General features: G+C 46.4%; 1 protein-coding gene across 3 annotated transcripts in view; it reads left to right on the top strand.

Annotated features, from left to right (window-relative positions):
- The window catches only part of NTRK3 (neurotrophic receptor tyrosine kinase 3), a 239,408-nt gene that overhangs the window by 126,863 nt on the left and 91,438 nt on the right, over window positions 1-21,107 (top strand). For all 3 annotated transcript variants that reach the window (XM_067305558.1, XM_013958611.2, XM_013958628.2), the window contains one exon: window positions 10,695-10,883. In XM_067305558.1, coding sequence (XP_067161659.1) covers window positions 10,695-10,883 — 189 coding nt within the window. The remainder of the gene's footprint in view (window positions 1-10,694; window positions 10,884-21,107) is intronic.

The following is a 21,107-nucleotide window of genomic DNA, read 5'->3' as shown; positions in this document are numbered from 1 at the left end:
TGTACGTTAACTACAGCCAACAACCATCCACTTAGGAAGGGGTGCACGCAGGTGAGCGTGTCTTTTTAGGACATGATAACATGCTTCAGGGCTTAGCAAGTGCGTGGTGGTACCAACTCTTTCACAGATGAGGCAGCTTACTTTGAGATACCTCTCCGCATTTCCCTTACGGAAGAAGAGAAAAGTTGTGTTTTGGATCTGAAGATCTTGATGCCTTTCACCAGAGCTGCTGGGGAGTGACATCTGTCTGTGCACGCAGGAAGGTTTGGGGGCGAGGAGGTGCTGAGGGCCTCCTGTAGACAAGTGTGCTGGCTGTAGGAAACACTGCAGTATATAAAGCGCATCTTACAAACAGAAGAGATTAGAAAGCTGATATGATGTTATTCCGATTGATTTTGCTGTTGTATTTATACCTGAAGGTAAAGAGCAGACATAGTGGAAATCAATCGGCCTGTGCGCTCTCCCCACTCCCTCTGCAGTGCCGTTTGAATGAAATGCTTATATCATTTTTACGGTGTGTCTGTGATAGGGATGAGTGAGCCAAGAGATTAATAGACACTGCTGAGGCCTTTACCCAGCCACTGCCCGTCTCTTGCGTCGTAAAGCGTGCGCCACTCTGGAGTTCAAGGTGCCCTCGAGGTGAAAGCTCGGTGACTTTGTTTTAAAAAATAAGAGGCAAATTTCTAGTCAGGAGGAAGGGGGGAAAAAATGATAGATGGGCGGTAAGCTGAGGATTTGGGGCAGGCAGGACCATGCCCAGCTCTGGAGCTAGGGGCTGGAGCTCTAGGAGCTAGTACAGTGGGGTGCTGGAGACCTGGGCATGGAGGTGTGAATGGCAATGAGCTTCCAGCTTCAGGATAAAGCCTGCCCTGTGATGAGCAACAGAAATGGAGCTATAGCCTCATGTGGGGCAAGGCGGGAGGCTCAGTTACAGGAAACATTTGGTGATTTGGTTCATGCGGCACTCACGGGGACCAAGTGCGCAAGGGAGAGGGCAGCACCTATTTCATGCCATCTGATGGCTTCAGATGTGTGTGGCTCAGCACAGCCCTGTGTCTTCTGGCATGCTAGGATGCTTGGCTAGCTAAAGTAGGACACTGGATGCCTTGTTTTGATGTCTTATTGCATGCCTGGTATCAGCTGCACTGCAGCAGCCCATCCTCTCTCTCCTCCACCAGCCCCTTCTGAGCCTTGAGCTTGGGGTTGGGCCTCAACCCTGGGCAAAACGGATTCAGTGCAGCCACAAAGGGACTTTGGCCATACACAGATGCCATGTCTCTTGCTCCTCTGGTCTCATCAGGGCACTGGGGACAGCAGCACGGCTACTGCAGGCTCCCAGCATCTGCTCTGCATCTGCGGACTGAGCCCAAAGTGTAGAAATCACAGCCACTGACTGTAAAATGGACCTCTCCCCGCTTCGCTCTCCTCCTGCCTTCAAGGCAGGTCAGCCTCTTTTGCTGACAAAAGTGTATTTGTCTTCCTTTTTATTGCTCTGGAAGCTGCTATTGCTAGCTTGGACTCTGTCATGCTAAGATGCAGTCTCAGGAGGTTTCTTTCTAGTGACTGATGCATGAGACAGAAGGACCCCAACTGGCTTATCACAGCCCACAGTGAGCATGCAGACCTGGCAGTCACAAAAATCAGCTTGTGACCTGTAAACAGAAGAAGCAGGATAGGGGAAATGATGGCAGGTGACTGGCAATGGTAGCAGAAGAGTGCTGCTGTGCATACCGGTACAGGCATTGCTGGGTGAAATACTGTCTTCCTCCCTTCAGCTGCAATCAAATAAAATACACTTTGCTTCCTCTCCTGTAGCCTGGGCCACCAACTAGCTGTGTCACTCCACCTCAGTGGTGAAAGCATCTTGCCATTGGCAAGTGAAGCGACTTCCAGGTACCCTTTTCCTATTTAGCGGGAGAAGATTTTGGCTTAGTCAATACCTGAAGTGCTATAAGATCCTCAGATTGAAAGTTCCAAAGTATTCTCATGGTTAGCCCCAGCACATGTTTACAGTTCTTTTCCTAGTTACGTGCTTTCTGATTTGAAGACCCATGGTATGGCTGGGCTGGGAGCTTTGAGCACAGACATAATTCCTGCTCTATCTTCTTCCCGACGGTGGTTGGAGTTGCTGTCACACATGGCTCTGGCTTGTCAGATACCTCCTTTTTTAATTATCAGATTGTCTCGTCATTTTTACTGTAAGCATTTTCCTGTGCTTGTTCTGCTGGATTTATGCATTTGTGCCATCATATGCATTGACTTTATGTTTTATATGATTTGATCTTAATGTTTCCATTCCCGAGTGTGAGTGCTCATAGGATTCATGTCTAAGCTCCATAAATAAACCTGAGAGAGGGAAAAAAAAGGACAAGGATGAATTGAGAGAGATTTGGGGATCCTCCACATCCTGATGGGGCTGGAGCTGTGTGAACCAGGCAACTGTCTGCTGGCGCAGCCGTCTTTCCTCCCCAGGAGTGCCTGAAAACATCAGAGAGAAGGGAATGTCAATACGTAAAGAGGGAAATGGGCTTTAGTAAATGGCAGGGTTTTGGCGGCACTCTTTCATCTTGAAAGATCCCCAAATGCTTTAGGGATCATGTATGTAGGAATCGCCCACTGACAACAAATTTGACAGCCCTTTGTATGATAATGTATCTGCAATTTCTAACAGGCTGGGGGATGGCAGCAGGTGGGGGAAGAGCCTTGTGTCGCTGCGGCAGCGGGTACCGCAGGCAGGAGGAGCGCAGTGCGGAGAGGCTGCCAGCCTGGCGTTGGCTCCCCTTCAGCCTGAAGAAGCGCAGCGGGATCTTGAGGGCCTCGAGATGGTCAGGGCCCTGGGCCCACTGTCCCCTTCAGGAGAGGGGAAAATTGATTGCTGTTTGGCAATTTCCGCCTAGCTTCACTGCTAGAGGGGCTGGAAGCTGAGTGAGGGTAGGATTTGGAGGAGACTGTTTGGAGAGCTCAGATGTATAATCTTGGAGTCCTTGTCTCCCTCCGAAGCTCGGAGCTATAGACTTATATGTGTCATTTCCCCAGAAGGTTAAAGGGAGAGCTCCCTGCGAGAGGTACTGCCCTGTGCACCTTCGTCCTGGGGCCTGGCAGGGGGAGGACCAGGTCCGAGGGTTTGCACCTTTGTGAGCTCTGCAATGAGTCGGGGCACGTCCACAGCCGGGCACAGCGGGCTTTGAGCAGAAGCAGTGCTGTGTGGCTGTTCTCTACAAAGATGCTCGTACAGTTTCTGTGGGGTTTCTCATGTGAATTCTGTGGCTTGCATGACTGCAAGGCTTGCAAATGAATTGGGGTGAAATTTGGGAAGGAGGACAGGGCATTTGGTTGCAGTCCCTGGAGAGCTGCTGAGACAGATGTCTGCTTGTTGAAGAACGAGGCAGGAGCAGCCCAAGAGGACACAGGGCTCACCCTGAAGAGGCTGGGCAGCTGCGGTCAGGACCTGAACTTCATGAATGTGGGAAAGGCTGTTTGGACTTGGTTTAGATGATGGCCAAAAGCAAGCACAGAGGAAGAGTTGGATTTACAGGGATCTGAAGTTAAACTGCCGTTTTGTACAAGTTAGAGAGAGATCTGCAATGCCTTTTGAGCTCCGGTATGGCTGTTGCTCAGGGGAAGAGACGGCACACGACAAACAATCCAGCAGTCGCAATCAGCAACCCTGGAGACAAGAAAAAGTGGCTGATTCCCTTTGCAGGGGGGCAGGGGGACACACTGGAGCCCACGGCAGTCTGGCTCCGAACAGGTCCCTGCCTCGCAGGCACCAAGCACTTACTTGGCCCCATGCCCACATCTGCCAATAAAAATTAAGAAATTGATTTCCTTTTTTTTTTTGCCTGACAGGACAAGGCTCTTTTTATGAGACAGTAAATGCGATCTCACTCTGAGCATGGCTAGATTTTTAATTGTATTTGTTGTGCTTTCACTTATTCTGTTTTATGAGTTTCAGTTCCCTTCCTTGCTGGTGCAGAGATCAGTCCTGGGGGATTGTTTAATTTCAGTTCCAGCAAAAAGTTGGATTTTTTTAACACCTTTTTTTTGGTTTTACTGATAAGCTGAAGGTTGGGGCTAGTTTTCTGTCTGTGGCTGTAAATAAATACGTATGTGCGTACATATAGCTCTGAATTGTAAAGCAAGGCTGAGAGATTCTGTTTTGGAATTATCCACTTGCCAGCCAGTGATACAACCCTTTGAAGAACAGCATTTAAGATTAAGATCAGGGAAATATGGAAGTGCCAACAGAGGTTTGAAGTTAGATGGGGAGGGGGTTTTATAACATATTGGAGTTTAATGAGGTCTGCTTCAGCACTTGCTATACAATGCATGGTGACCCAGTTTACTGGGAGAGCTTTTTTTTTCCTAGTTATGGGTCATATACAGTTCCTAATTAAGTAGGTTAATTATATGGCTCCTTTATATTACACAGTCAAATGTGGATGGCACAATTATCTCTTGCAGTGATCAGTTTTTATCAAAAATTATGTTCTGAACGACAGTGCCTGTAGGCATGGGTAGAGGGGAACAGGAATTGCCCTGCAGCCTGAGTGTTCGCTTTCTCTCTGTCTGCTTAAGCAACTCTGTTTTCTTACTGAGCATGTGGCTTGGTGCATGGATGGAGTCGTCCTGTCTGAAATGGCATAAAGAGATTATGTCCTCGTCCCGGGTATTGTGCTGTCCCGTTCACTTGGCCAGCCGCGGGCTGCACCAAGCTGGAGAGACAAGTGCTTTCCATTCAGCCTGAGAAAGTCAAAGCTGGCAACAGGCTCTTGACATCCAGTTCCTATGGAGAAAAAGGCATCCGTGGTGCCTAGGAAGCTGCCCAAGGTCTGTCTGCAGTGTAGACTGTTTCTGCATTGACCAGGCAGGCTGGAACTGGAAGGCAAGTACTTGGAATTTCTTCAGAAGCATCAAAAAGGAAAAACTATTCCTTGCTGAGGGTTATTTGTTTGCAGGTGAAAAGTGCTACAGCTTGGGGAGCTCTGGGCAGCCTCAGGCCCTTATAACCAAAATGTCCTTGAAAGAAGTTTCTTTAACCTCTCCCCATCCTATCCCAGCAGCGCTGGGGCCTCTGGAGCATCTGTAGGTTATCTGTTCCAGTGCTTAATCATCCGTGCTGCTAGGCATTAGGGAAAACATTCAAACCTTAATCTCCCTCAGTGCAATTTAAACCTATTATTTCTTGTTTTATCCCCAGTGGACATGGAGAACAGCTATTATATTTCTCTTCACAGTAACCTTTTACATATTTGAAGACTGCTATCATGTGTCCCTTCAGTGTTTTCCTCAATACAAAGCATAATTTTTTCATTTTTCCTTTGGAGGTCATGTTTTCTACACCTTCAATCATTTTTGCTGTTTTGGAGAGGTTACCGTCAGATAGAAAGCTGGAGTTTTTGTTGTTCTTCACCTGTATGCCTTGGAGCATTCATTATGTTATGGATGTGTATGAAGTGACCATTATCTTATCTTCTTAAATCTGTGGTTATTTATAAAGTACCCTATATTTCTGAGCCTGTGTTTTATCAGAAAGTATAGCTCTTAGCCTTGGTAAATAATTTACCACTATGATATGATCATGCAAACAGGGGCTCCCCAAGCTATTTATTATTATTTGCTTCATTTTTCTTAAGTAACAAATGTCCATATAACACTGTGGATGCAGCAGGCCCTTTACAGACATGGACTGAAATGTATATCCTATTTGATAGAGCTTCCAGATAAAGAAGGAGAAGAACAAAAGTACCAAGCTGAACTCAAGTTTAGCCACAGGGAAGAGTGATGAATAGAGAATGACAGGAGATCTTCTAAAAAGCAGAGCTTTCAGGGCAATCTGGAAAAGTACTTGCTCAGCAGCTGTGCAGCAGAGGTGATAGCATTAGGATAGAGGCAGAGCAGGAAGGACAAGAACCAGAGCATTGCTAGGATAGACATGGAAGGAGGATAGCCTGGACAGGAGGCTGGAGGAGACACGAGGGAAGAGGTGAGTCTGGGAACAGTGATGCCCAAGTGGGGCGCATTTCTTTGGAAAAAGAAGTTGGATGTAGATGGGTGTGGAAGAGAAGAGAGACAATTTGAGGTCTTCTTTGTAACATTTCTCCAAAAGCAGCATTTTCAGGCTGCCTCACTGCTCTTTGGATAATGGCGGATTCATTCAGTTCCTGATGTTGTGGTCACTGCAGTTGACTCTCCCACCAGGACTGCAGATGGGCGTGTAACTGCAATTGGGGTACGTACTGCGCAGGACCAGGGCGCAGGGAGGGCCTCCTAGGCTAACTGGAGCCATGGCACAGCCCTGGTGGCTCCGTTGGCCTTTCCTGGCAGTGGTGTGGCCCCATCCCACCGATTAGGCTGCTCAGGACCTGAGCTCTTCCCCAGCCCAGGCTCCCTCATCCTCTGCCCTGGCTCTCTGCTGGTTCCTGCTGCCTGGTGCCCATGAGCCATGGCAGAGCCTATGATATTTTTGATTTTCAGAACATACACAGGCTCTTTAAAATATTAACAAATAAACTCTCTTTATAGTTAATGCTCACAGTATGTTTGTCCATAGTGCAGGTTGATTTATCCACAGAAACATCTGCTGCATCACTGTTTAGATTTTAAATTTCAGAGGAGCTTCAAAATAATTTACATTCTTTTTAAAGTTTATAGAGTGGTATATCAGGAGTTAGCCCAGACTGCCCCAGACTATTACTCTGCATTTTTATGGTACAAAACAGGGTTCATTCCTATGTCCCTCTGCCCATTCATCTGTCAAGTGGAAGATGAACCTAAATCTTAAAATCTGTACTCTTTTTTTTTTTTTAATTCCATTTTTTCCTTTAACCTTACCTGGAAAATCCACTGCTGAAGCCAGCTAGAATTCTTCCAGATAAAGCCATTTTACCTACTTAGCAGCAAAAAATATACAATATTACCAAGAGAGATTAAAGGGGTTGAAGTGTAGGTAGCTGCTTTATTTCCAGGAGTTGTTGATTACTACCTATTTTGAGAGTCAGAGCAATAGTCAAACCTATAAAAGTGATTGGTGACTACTTGATATCAATGATATTTTTAGAGTTTGTCTCTCAGGCTTGTGCAGCAAGTCCAATGCTAGCCTTGATCTCAGAGGGGCGACGGAGTGGCTGTAGCCTTAGAGGGGGCTGGATCTCAACTCTGACCACTCAGAAGAGATGGGCATGAAAGAACACACAAGAGCTATACCATTGCCATGATGGTGTCACAGAAGTTGGTAGAAATCTGGACAACATTAAAAAAAAAAAAAGTTAATGGAGGAATGTGGTTTACTTTGTTCTTTTCAAGACACTGAAATGTGCTCAGAGGCAGTAAACTATCCCCAGGTTATTGCAATGATAGAATATACTGGTATACTATCCCTATGGTGTCCTGACTGCAACAGTCTTGGCAGTTCCTGGGTTTTCCTGTTTTTACAGAAATGGGAAGAGATTGAGACAGTCATGGAGCATCAGAGTTTAGTTCTGAGGCTTTTGAGGGTTGGTACATTTTATAAATATCCAAGCTTAGCAGCATTGACTTGAGCTGGATGAGTAAAAGGCTGAATCAATTCACAGCACCCCTGTTCCCTGGGGACTGAGAGTGCAGATATGGACTGTGGATGAGCTAAGACGTGGTTACATCTTACCCCATAGAAATGTACATTTGTGTCTAAGATCTTGGACAGCTTTGGGGCATGAAACTAGAGATAACACATTTAAAAACTCTTCTCCTAAGAACTGAGCTGCAGAAAAAAAAGCAGATGAGTGTAAAGGAGGTCAAACTCTGGATCTGTTTATTGACATGGAAATTGCCATCTAAACTTCAGTTTCACAAGTACCCAGCCTCCCTGATCGTGTTCTGCTCCTTTGGATGTAGCCATTGTGCTTCTATCATGCCTGTGCCACTGGGCCCCTGTTGTGATCTGTGTTCCCTGAAAATGAGGAGCTGCTGTGCGGACAGCAAGGGTTACGTGCTAGCAAGGCGCTGCGATACCCTGAGACGTGTACCCAGGATCCATGCCAGCTTGGCATACGTCCCATGGGCAGCCACAGAATCAAACATCTCCCTCTGGTACTAACATTGCAGGTGATGTCCTCTTCACTCCTCACCACAAAGGTGTGATTTCTGCCCTCAGAGCAGAGGACAGCATAGATGACCTCATTCACTAGAAAGGCCTTTCACATCACACTGCCCTGTTGGACACCCCATGATCTTTCTTTGAAGCAATATCTTTGCTGCTTAGGGAAAGCAATAAGCTCTCAGTAGCCTCTCCCACAGCTCCACAGCAGGGGAGTCATTATGATCTCTTGTTATATAAATTATACCAGTCTATATCCAGCTGATATTTTTGTGGCATGCTTTGTGACCTGCACCTTGAAATGGAGAGGTCACCCCTTCCCACTGCAGTCAGGCTGTCCATCAGCGCAGAATATGGCAGAAGAGAGATGCACGCACCATGCAAAACCCAGACTGTCTGTTTTGCATACAAAGAATTGACAAGAAAGAACAAAAGTCATTCAAACCAAAATTGCCTGTTTACTTTTTGTGTTTGGAGAAATACAATGTATGTAGTCCCAACAGAGGCATCTTGCAGCAAGAGCTGAATTTTGCCTTTGCATCTCAAAAGCTGGAAGTCACGTGGGCCCTGGGAGTAACTTTAAAAAAAGCAAGAACCTGCCAGAAGGAATTCACAATAAAGGCAGAGACTTTTTTTTCTTGTGACTAAAACACCTGTCATGGCTGCCAGGACTCTACTAATTACCCAATAACTTTATTGTATCCCACTTGGAAGAACAAACAATACTTGAAGTCTCAAAAATGAATAGCCTTTAGATGAGATTAATGCAGTCAGAATGACTGCACGGAGCCTGTATTCTCCATGTCCTCTCAGAGGCTCTGGAGAATAAAATGACTTGAAGATTCCCCTCTTTGTTGCTAGCGCTACGTAATAAAGTAATTGTGCAATTAGAAATAGATTACTGATGGGAGAGAGGCATTTTCTATGCAATGCAGGTAAAAGATAGACCTCTCTGAATAGGCTTGAATCTCAGTGCAGCATCTCTGTTCATCTTTGCTTGATCTGCTGGTAGCCCCAGGCAGCTTCCAGAAGGGAGAAAGGGAACATCTCTAGTTGACCATGCTTTTCCTCCCGTCTGAACTTAGCATTGTGTTTGATTCGACTGCCAAAAGGAGGTCCTCCCGGAAAGTTACAGTGTGATCCCCTTGTTCCCTGGCTCCTCAGGATCCTGTGTTTATGCAACACAAAAGGCTGCAGCACAGGTTAAAAGGTTTTACCTTGTGATGGAAGTGTTTGTATGGAGCTGCTGTGGGCTGGCAGCTGGGACCTCTGGGATATATGAGAATAAATGGAAGTGGGGAATTGTATTAATCTCTGATGTCCCCTGAGGTTTCTGGCCTTGGCAGCTGATAGCAAAGGCTGAAGTTAGAAGTTCTAAAAATAAAATAAAGCATAATCCTAAAATTGGGGTATAGCTGAATATTGTAAATTATCTCTGTAAGTGGGATGCAAACCTTTCTTCTCAGGTATAGTTGCTCTTTCCTTCACAACTTTATTTTACCTACAGGAACAAGCTGCTCATGTTTAGGGAAAGATTAGAGTGGTGGATTAGAGTGGCGGTGCTCTTAGTGCGTTCACTCAGGTGCAAGGAGACATGGTTTAGGTAGGCGATTGCAGGAGCCAGGATAGTGGTTCCTGGTCACTGTCTGCAGGAGGCAGATCAGTGTACGTGCTTTCGGCGCTGCTATGAAGCACGACTTCATCCTTGCGGGCTGTGTTCGGCGACCTGCTTCACAGAAAGGGGATCTGGGGAGGCACGTGGAGGGGTCCCAGAGGGGCAACATTTGGCTGAGCTGGTTGTGAAAGCTGAGGCGTGTTGGGAACAGGAAGCTCTTTTGCACCCATGGCTGGGGAGGTGGCTGCAGGGGACCGGCAACCGCTTCATTTCTATCACAGCAGCAGTCATTGGTGCTTCGTGTGGGGGGACAGTGTGGAAGGAGAACCGAGACCTCTCCACCAGGTCCTTCAGCTTGATGGAGTGGCAGGATTGATAACGCAGCCCTGTGAGCAAGCAACAGATGGGGAATTGGGAATTAAGAAGTACTTGAGATGGTGGCAGACAAATTGGAGAGGACAAGGAGGAAGGAATCTCCTGGGTTTATCATAGCTCAGCTTTAAAGCCTGTGGTGCTGTCTTCTCTGTATCTTGCTGGGGGCTCTCTTCCTGCTGGCCTTGGGAGTCCTTGATTCCCCTTAGCACTGGAGAGGGGGATGCTAGCAAGATGCTGAGCTCATCCCTGGGGAAACTCCCTCTGAGCTCCTGCTCTGGTGAGAGCAGCAAGACAATTATTGGGAGGCAGAGACATTAGGGAGTGGTGGAAGATCCCCATTACTTCCATCTCAGGCAGCTAATTTTTCTTGATGCTTTCTTGCCTGTCTTTTGGTGCTCTGAGCTTTTTGTGGCACGGAGGAGAGGGTGGAGATGCTGCCATTTGTGGTGGTGGTGGGAGGTAACATGAGTTGATTGGGATCTGCTCCAGTATTTCTCATCTTGTCCAGGGGATGGTAATAAACCATTGCCGGTCTGTAAATGCAGCAATCAGTACTACACAGTCAGCAGGGCCAGTGGGTCTCCTTTCCCTGGTTGTGTGTGACGGATATGTGTGTGATGTTTTTAGGTCCTGTGGCAGTGATCAGCGGAGAGGAGGATTCTGCCAGTCCCCTCCACCACATCAACCACGGCATCACGACACCCTCATCCCTGGACGCTGGCCCGGACACAGTGGTGATCGGCATGACCCGTATTCCTGTCATTGAGAACCCCCAGTACTTCCGACAAGGTCACAACTGTCACAAGCCAGACACGTGTAAGTGCCCGGTCCAGCCGGATGCCCCTGTGAGGGCCAGGAGGAGGGTCGGGGAAATGGGGGGAAGGAGGGCAAGGAAGATGAGGTTACAGAAGAGGATGAGGAAGAAGAGAAGGAGGCTTTTGAGGAGAATGGGTCTTGGTATGGTCCAGAAACCAAAGTGAATCTCAGGTCTCAGAAATCACAACATACATACAGGTGCTTCTGAAGGAGCCTTTCCACCCTCACATTCACCTCCTTTCACCCTCCCTGTACCACCCACCAGTCACCTTCCCCCCTTGCCTGAAAATGCTATTCAAAACAGGGCTCTGCCTTGCCTGCTTTGAGCACCATGTCAGAGGCATGAGCAAGAGCTTGTGTAGAAGCACGGGGCATTCAAGTGACCTGCTGCTTGTGGGGGGAAAGAACATGCCTCCCCTTCCTCCTCCAGCAGTTTCCCAGCCGTGTAGCAGCAGGACTTTCTACTTGGCTTCCCTGTGGTGCAAAGACAAGCTCAGGACATGTGTTCATAGATGGGGCAGGTGCATGGAGATAAAAAACAGAAGGTTTAGATGCTGAATGTCTTATATTCATGGGCTTCTGTAAAGCTTGCAGTTTCCCTATATTAATCTGGGTTGTGAAGTCAGCCCATTAGAATAGCAGGTGGTGATAACCTGGCTCTCTCCCTTCAGCTCCCCTAAATTCTGAGCATAAAAGAAAAGCCCTGGGTAAAAGGATGCATTCTTGGAAGTCCCTCACTGCTTCCCATGACTGCTCTGGGGCGCAACCCTCCCCAAAGTGGGCTCCCATAGTCAGTAGTTGAGTTCTCCCTTGTCTTTTACGAAATCTAAGAAGCAAACTGAGCAATACAGAAGGTTCAGATAACGTTCCTCCTGTTATTGTTCATCTTTCTGGTATTTCTTGGTTCTAGGCAGAACCCGATCCAATAAAAAGGTTGGAAAGGTGTTGTACTGTCTCTGTGGGCCAGGCAGAAGCAGGGGGTAGCACACTGAAGTCTGCTTCCGGCTCTCCACTTTGCTTTTGCTGACTCATGAGGCTAAGGAAAGGTAATTCAGTATCTGGAACAGAAGTGCTGGTAGGAGTCCAATCTCCTAACCTGCAGAAATTCGTTCATCGTTAAACGTTAGGCAGAAAGTTGCTTCTCTATGGCTGCAGCTCTCCCCATCGGACGAATGGGAGCTGCAGCCGCCACTCCTGCTGTGGTATCGCTGGGGCAGCCCACCGCGCACCCTCCTGCACACTGCGAGGAAAGCCAGGAGCCGAGCCTCGTGTGCTGGGTTGTTGATCATCGTGCTTCAATTGGCCAGAGCAATGGGGCGCATCCAATTAATGCGCCTGGCTTTCCCTTTGATTTTTATTTTAATGTAATTATTTTGGTCTGTTTGTAGAGAGGGGGAGGAGGGGGTGGTTTAGGCAGGAGCTGGTGAAGCTGAAAGTAGTGTGGGGTTAGTTTTTGCCGTTATTTATGTTTTACATTTCTTATAGCACCTCATCTCAAAGTGATTTACAAACTCTGATGGCTTGTTTTTTTCTCTTTTTTTTCCACCTTCCGTACTCTCTCAAAACTATTCAACCTTTGCGCCGACCGTTTTGATATGCTAGTGCTATTGCAGTTACGCAGTAGTAGAGGTTCAAACTCAGAGGATTAAGTTTTGCTCTGAGCATTTGCCCTGTGGGGCTTGTCAAATTTAGTAAGGTTGCAGGGAAAGTAGCTCGCAGCAGGATTTGGCCTCAAAGTTTCATGGGGCTATTTGATTAGGATCTGAAAAGTTCAGTGCACAGCAGAAGCGCTTGGCGGTGGCATCTGGAGCCGTTTCTCCTGTGGAATGTGCCACAGGGAGAAAACGTAACACTACCAGTAAGTACGGACACTTTGAAATGCATGGAAAATCGCTTGCTTCTGTGCTAACTTTCCCAAGCCCCATCTTGGAGCTCCAGGTTTCCCAGGGCTGCGAGGCAGGATTGCTGAAACTAAATCCAGTGCAAAGATGCTACATTTGAGTGCTAACAAGGGGGAAAACACAACTGGATGTTGTCAGGTCAAAAACCTTTTCAATTTTTGGAATTATTTACCATTCACAGGGCAAGAAATAGGCTCTGAGACCTTGGGCAGAGTTGGATTCGGTATGTTTCTGTATTCTAGTCCCCAAACCTGTAAGACTTCATTTGGACAAAACTTCTTTGACTTAACTGCTGGCTTTCCTTAAGGCTGGAAAGTTTCATAATTCGCCTTTTAAAATAACCATGCTTTGGGAAGCTTTCACCGTTAAAGGGTGTGTTTGATCCGATGTGCTGTGCTCAACTTGAACCTGAGCTGGGGAGCACAGCTAGAGAATGTTTGTTGCTGCCGTACGTTTTCCTACTGGAGGGATTGCTTTCTCTTGCACTGAGCTGGGGCACAAACACTTCTTCATTTGTTGCCACGCAGAGAGAGAGGGCGCTGCTTTAGGCTGGGGAGCACCTTGACACCCGGCTGAGTCCATGCCAATGCAAGCAGTCACCTCGCTTCTGCCAGCCATCGTGCATCGCAGCCCCCACCAGCCACAAGGCTATGCAGCCTGGCCTGAGCAAGGCACTCGGTGGCACCCAGCATCTCTCTTTTGCATTGAGATGTTGCTAGAACAACTCCTTCAGCAGGCAGTTTCTCTCATTCCATCTCTAGACTTTTCTCCTTCCTTCCTTCATTCTGCCAGTATCACCATACTCTTGGATGTTGTCTGGGCTGAGGACGTGTCGATATCCATTACCGAGCTGCAATGAGGAGAGCGAACTCTATATGCTTAATGCAGTATTAATAGTACATTGATGTGATATAGATTTCTGTCACCCTCCATACTAGCAAACATCGCTTATCATGCAGGGATGACGGATGTTTATTCCCAGACACTTAGCTCTGCATAATGGAATTGCAGCTGAAATATGGAGGACAGCTCCCTGCCCGCTGAGCTGTGGCCCTGCTCGCCTCTGCCACACCGCACTGTCCTGTGGGTTCTCCCCCAGCAGGCCCAATAGTTAATGTGTCTACAAGGAGGCAGAGATGTATTTCTCATGGGGGATGCACTTTGCTCCCATCAACAGGATGAAGGATGCAGGAGCCTGCTCTCACCTCCAATTTTCTGCAGTCTGTGCAGTTGAAGTTTGTTTCTTACCCACGCTCTGCTACAGCCTGAATTAGAGGAGCAGGAGGGACTCAGAGACCTTCTTCCATTGCTGGCTGAGAGCTTCCTAAAGAGGCATGGAATAAAGCGCACCAGCCTGTTTTCTCGTAACTCTTTGGGGAGACGCTCCCTGCATCCTCATGCAATACCTCCAGGGCATTCTGGGCAGCAATAGAGTTTGCAACAAATCCTCATTTCAGCCACCCTCAGCCCCACCTGAAAGGTTAGGCAAAGAGCTGGGCTGACAACAGAACAGTCCAAAGATTCAACTTCAGAAGAATAAACTAAAGTACACTTTTCCCCCTGCTTTCTGGCATGCATAAGAGCAGCAAGTGGCATATCTGCTTGGCAGATGTCAACAGGAGGAACAGCAGGTTGTGATAAGTTTGCACCTCTCTATATTTGGAAATAAACACATGAGAGGAGACAAACAGGACTACCTGGCTGTGGAGCAAGTACCGTGGACAAAATACCTGATGAGGAGATAGGGTGGGGGGACCAGATGGCTCCATCCTATGGTCAGGGGTTTCCCTAATGCAGAACATGAGCCGTTCTACCCTCGTTTGTGTCCAGTAAATGGCCATCAGCCCTTGCAGGCAGGAGACATCAGTTCATTACAAAAAAAAAAAAAAAAAAAAAGTCAGTGAAAAAACAGGGAGCATAAGTCTGGAATAATTTCATGAGGTGGCTTTTAAGCTGTTGGTAGGACAAAGTTTTCCTGGATGTGCTTCTTGGCAGTAGCAGCAACTTTTTACCTTAGCTCCATCTCCTTATGTTTAGGATTTGAAAATGCAAAATGGATAATTATGAATAGCTGGAGATTTTGATCGTGGAAGACTTTGGTAACGTTTCAGATGAAACATTTTGGAGGCTTATTTTACTTTAATAGCAGTAATTAATAATCAGCATAATGCATCAGATGCAGATTAGAAGTTCTTGGATCTGATTTCTCAAGCTACACAAATGCCACAACACAGTCTTGAAGTTGCTCTGTTCCCTGGCATTTCTGTTTTGACAAAATAAATCTTCTCAAGAAAGGCATAAATCAGAGAAAAAATTCCAAAGCTCAATGGAAAAAATGAGACTGGGGTGCGGACCTTCTATAGATCCTTGTCTGTCTCCTGGGGGTGGATGCTAAGTTCCCACTAAAACTTTGCAGCTAGACTTTTTGGGCAAGTGTTTTCATTTTGGTGGAGATTATTGCTGGCTGCTGTGAGGACACAACTGGTGCTTGCTCTATTTTCTTCTTGCAGGACTGGTGTAGTCTCGGGACTATGATGCATTCTCCACACGGGTGGAGCAGCCGTCCTTCCGTAGAGTCCTAATGAGGGTTTTTTTCAACCTCATTTATTACAGGCTGCCCTGACATAATTACATATTCGAAGTTAGTAATTACACGTATTCATGCTAATTAAGTAATTAGATATAATTACACTAACTGTAAATACATGGTAATCGGCTAAAAAGAAGTACTTCAGAAAAAAACAAGGCAAATCACACAATAAAAGAGCCATCAGCACTCTTTCACTCAGTACTCTGTCTTTATCTTGTATTTTCAATGCAGTTTAAAAGGAACATTGTGGTCATTTCAAAAATCATATTTTTTTAAACAAATGGATTTCCTTACCTCTGCTAGTAATAAGACTTGAAAACAAAATGAGAAAGACATTTTATAACCCCAGTTTATCTTGCCGCCATTAATTCTTTTTGTTCACTTAATGTGTCCTATTCATCCTGGGCATGGGAAGCTAAAAAGTCTGTATCATTTCTATTTTTGGTCAGTTTATGTCCCCATTTTCACCAAAACACCAAATTCAAACCATAAATATTTGTAATTTCATTTGGTTAAAAACCAAAACTGTTAGTATTAAAAAGGGAAACCGTTAATTATTTTTGTTATTATTATTCCCAGAGGTGAGAGGATTTGTCAAATTTTTTTTTCATGAAATGTAAGGGTGGAGCCAAATCTGAACTGACAGCAGGTCTCAGTCCCTCCCACAGGTCCCTGCTGGTTCTCCAGTTTCTCCAAACTTCTCTTTTTCTCCTCTCTCCTCTAACATAAAAGCCCAGCCTCTTCTTCAGTAGGACCTAACTCCCGTTACTGCCCTCCATGGACACTCCTGGGCCACTACTCTCTTGCACTGGGTCTCCTCACTGTTTTATGGTCTCATCCTTCAAAGTCAAGCTGTATGTGATAGTTATGGGGAAATCAATGGGGACCTATGGGTAACCATATAACTTTTCAGCATGTTCTGCTATCCAGTTCTACGTCTCCTCATTTGCTCTACCGAAGCCTAGGTTTCTGGCTTGGGTCTGTGGAAAAAACTCAGACCTCAGTGCTCAGCAGGTGAAAGGCAGTGGTGGTCTCTGCCACAGTGGTCTGCCTCCATATTTCTCTTCCCTCTGGTTTGTGGTAGCCTCTAATAGAAACTGCTCTGAGCTCCAAGTGTTGATGTGAGCTTCCTGCAAATGGATTTGGATGTTGAAGAAACCCTGCAGGCAACAGCTGTCTATTTCCAGAGCAGATGTTGCAGGTATCTGAAGAAAAGTGCAAGCAACAAAAACTAATACTTTTATCACCATCCAGAGCAGAACTGAACTTCCCCTGACCCCAGCATCTCCTTCTCATTCCCCTTCCCCAGACTGTAACATCTGACTAGCAGGAAAGATTGCTTGACCAGTGGGACTTGATCTAACTTGCTCAACTCTTATCCTCTCTCTCAACTGGTTTTCCTTTCATTGTTGTACTCCTTACCTGTGGCTACTTTATGTTCTACATGGCTTCATCCAGCTCAGAAGGAGTGAGTGGAAGAAATACCTACATTTTCCAGATTGCAGAAGTCCAATCTATGTTTGCAGAGGCAGAGTGCCCATCCCATCTATAGCACGTATACTTAGAGTTGCAACTTCAGGCTCAGTGAGTCGATCTACAGACCTTCTTGCCATGAGTTTGCTACAGAAACCAGAGTGTTTCCAGCCATCCTGGAATAGCTGGCAGAACCTTTTATGTGTATCTTGCCCCCTAACAAGCTCTGCAGGTGCTTTCTATGTGGTTGTATCGAGGGAAAGCCAAGCGGCATAGGAGGGTGAAAACTGCCATTCTGGTTTCCCCTGCTTGGACCCTGCTTGCTTGGGAAGGAGCTGCTGTAGCCAACAGTGCGATGCCTGGTGGGACAATCCTGTCTCACTCCAAATGTGACATACATGCTGGCTTTATTTGCATACAAGCCAATTACCTCCTGCAGCCGTTTGGGTTTTAGATATCTGTTACTTTAATGTGTGTTTACTGAAGATGTTTGTAGCAACAATTCAGATCAAAGGCAGCTTAAGCAGAATTCAGCCCCAGCGTGAGGAACTGAAGCTGACAGCTTAGCTGCAGTGGGTGATGGCACTTTGGAGAGAGACGTTCCTGGTGATGGAAATCTATTAGAAGAAGAAACCCTTAAATCAAGCAGAACACTGTTTTGTGCTGCTGACATTGACTTGCCACTAGAGAGACTGCAGTGGTGGAGGAAACACTCCTGTATACAGACATCAAACAGTGGGCAAGGAAGTGTTTTTCCCATGAACAACTGTATGCCTGTCCCTCTGCCTGAGAGCATCTCCTTAGGACCCTTTAATCCTACTGTCTGTATAGGGGTGACAACTAGGATTAGCTTGCCTGGGGTGATTTCAGAAAGGGAGCCAGTGATGTGTCAACTGTCGAGTAGTTAACAAGGCAAGTGAGGAGATGTCCCAAGCTGATTTCCTACTGGATTTGGAGTGGCTCTAACACAGCAGGCTGCTCTCACTGCCTAGCAGCCTTGTCCTTACATCAAATGGATGGTTTACTCCCAGGCAGCTAAAGCAACAGGCCTCAGCCTCCCTCAGACTGGGATATGACTGCCTGAGATGTGCACCATTTTGGTGAGGATGCTCCTGCTACTCCATATGGCATTCAGCTCCTTGTCTGAGCGCTCCCTATGCCCTCACCTGATAAAGGTGCTCTGCGCTCACGCACTCGCCCACCGCACAGCTCTTCCAGCATCCATCCACCCCCATGCCTGCCCCACCATCCCTGTGTGCACAGGCACATGTTTCCCCCACTGCTCATCTGTGCACCGTCATGAGCAGTGTGGTACAAAACCTTTGCTGAATTATCTTGGAGCTCCTCTTCATTTCCCACAGCACAGTGGCACCTACACTCCGAACGCCTCTGTGTCACGAAGGATGCTACCAGCGTGAGGGCTGACTTCTGCTAAGTGCTCTGTCATTCCTTGGCAAAGCTAGGGACACTGTGGTGGTTTTGTCCAGGCAGTTCCCCTGCTGTGGATTGCTCAAAGCCATTGAAAATGGTTGCATCTCCATTTTCTAGCAGGTTTTAAGGCCTTGCAGTGCAGACTTTTTTCCACCAGTGGCCTGGCATGAGTCAAGACACATTGCAGCTGGGTGAGAGAAAAAGAGTGGGGCAAGTGAGGGCTAAGGGAGGTGCTCATTTCCTAAGTTAGCGGCTATGTCCTCGTGTATCGGTGTTTCTATCTACCCAGCCACGTTTGTGGTGCTCTTGACCCCACCTTGGTCTTAAAGCTGAAACAGACATCCATGCCAGGGGAAGGCAGGCTCTGTTCAGCAGCCGCTGCACCTCATGCCTGGAGCTTCCTCCCAGCAAGGAGAGAGACAGTGACATGGTGTGTGACCTGAGGATATTGCTAACTCAGGAAGCCCTGGTGCCAGTGATAATGAAGAAGGTTTCAGAATAATCTCCTAATGGCTCATCGATTGTGTGAATTAGGCTGTGGGTTGCTTTAAAAATAGCTTGTGTGTGTGTACGTGCGTACGGGTAGAGTTGCAGTACTGATTTATTTTGGCCACCAGTTAAATATTTATCTTGTTTTTAACAAGTTTACTGCGACTTCTAATGGTTAGATGTTGGGAAAGTAGCTTGAGGCTGGTGCATTTTTATATTCCTTGGCTGACAGGGATGTGCCCGTGGTTTGCTGTGATACCTGGCCCTGGGATACCTCTACAAGGCAGTGGGCAGCTCCCAGAATTTGCAAGGAGATCATGTTGTGACTTTTTAGTCAAACCAGGGTGCTTTTCAGTTTTAAAATCTAACTCTCAGACGCATATGAGGGATTCATCATGAGCAGACAGGAACCGACTCTCTGGTTAGAAGAACGTGTCCTCTTTTTCTGTGGTAGTTGTCCAGTTAAATTATGATTCCTAATTAAAAATAGATGCTGTTGTTTAGGAGTCAGGGGCGGGTTTGCATGGTGGCAAACACAGCAGGAATGTTATTAGTAGCACTGCTCTCTGGGACAAGAAGTATTGTCTAGAATCTGAAAGTGATGTTATATATCAGTAGAGGTTAAAAAACAAAAACCTTTGAGTGCTACTTTTGGGTTAGGCAGCCTAAAATACCCTATTCAGCTCTGAAAGCTGAGGGAAGACCCAAGTAAAAAGATATTCTGCCTAAAGGGCTTCTTGCATCAAAGGAGACTCTTGTTTCCAGCCTAACATGGTGGCTGGCTCTGGGGAGAAACCATGCGAAGGCAGTGTGACTGCTCATGCTTCTGGGCTGCACAGGGGCAGGCAGGGCAGCACTGCTCTCTGAAGAGCAGAGCTCTCTTGCCTCATGAATAATATATAACAAAAATGCAGAAATTGTCATTTTTAGTTGCAGAATGTTTCCAGCCTGCCTTGCAATCCTTGTGGCTTTATCGCTGTTGTCAGTCCTGAGTATGGACAGGGAGTGGATTCACTGCGGACGGGGTCAGTGAAATGGAGGGAGCTGATACTGCTAATTGAAGCAGATGCGGTGCAAGTTGGTGCTCTTTCAGCTTGTGCACGAGTGTTTTGCTGATGTGCTCCTGAACTCCTGACCCGAAACAGCTGTCTTATACTGTAGTTAAGTGTAAAGCACTAGCCTTGTTGAACTGAACGTGATTTACTGAAGTGAACAGACTGGGTTGAGAACTCGGCAAACCCATTTCCATGTGTAACCAATACAAGATTTGTATGCGAGTGTCTCGAGGTGAAAAGTACATCCAATTCACAGCATGTAAGGATTGCTCTGGAGGCCCGGGCTTGTCTCCCTTTAAGGCAGGGTTTATTGCATAATCCATTTTCAGACTCCTCCATGCTCATTCCTAAGCAGACTATAACTTACCTGATGCTGAACCCTGTTTGAATCTGCTTTTGGGGCCTTCTCTCCCTGCCCTTACCTGAATGGATCTGTTTCTGAGACAGGAACAAATGGAGACTCAGTGAAAGCACAAGAATTTCTTTATGTACCACATCAATAATCAGTCAGTCCTGCCACCTGCATCAAAGGGTGGTCAATACAGGATGCAATACTCCAACTAGCCGTAACTTTCAGCCTCATGCAGACTGAGCTTGTCTTAATTTTTGTTAGTTCCAAGTTCTTATTTATCGCTGGTCCTGCAGCAGTACCTATGGTTCTCTGAAGCGGTCATGGGTCTGCAAAAATGTCACACCTTTCTTTGAGCCCTACTAACTTATTTTTCTCAATGAATTGGAGCACCGAGTTCCAAAGGTTAATATACCTACATATTTTTATACATATACATTCGACCTATTTCAAAAGTGCTGTTTTTTCATGTTTGAGTACCTGTTCTTGTCTTAAAAGTATTAACAGGTTCTACATTATCCTTCCCTGTCCCATTTACCACACTGCCTTCTTTCCCTTTGCCAGGGTAAAGGAATTGATTTATTCATTTTCCCTAAAAGCATCTCTTAAATTCAAGATGAACAATCTCTCTGGCTCCCATAAGTGTGACTAGGAGAAAACACAGCTAAGTCTCCTAAGTGTATATGGCAAATCTGCAATTAGAAGAAAACACTGGAACAAAATGACTTCAGCCCTTGTCTCCCTTCCCCCAGCCCTTCTCAGCCCCCCACCTCCCTCTTGCAGGATTAAGCTAATCCTCAAATGAGCAAGATCTTTGGGAAAGCAAAGAAGCAAAGTTAAACCAAGGGAGGGGAAAGAAAAATCCTCCACACTCAACACTAATAAGGAAATTACTGGCGTCCTACATTATGAATTGGATGAATTTTTAATGGTTAG

This window comes from Apteryx mantelli, chromosome 15 (genome assembly GCF_036417845.1).
Source record: "Apteryx mantelli isolate bAptMan1 chromosome 15, bAptMan1.hap1, whole genome shotgun sequence".
Taxonomy (NCBI): domain Eukaryota; kingdom Metazoa; phylum Chordata; class Aves; order Apterygiformes; family Apterygidae; genus Apteryx; species Apteryx mantelli.
This window is presented reverse-complemented; position numbering and strand designations above follow the sequence as displayed.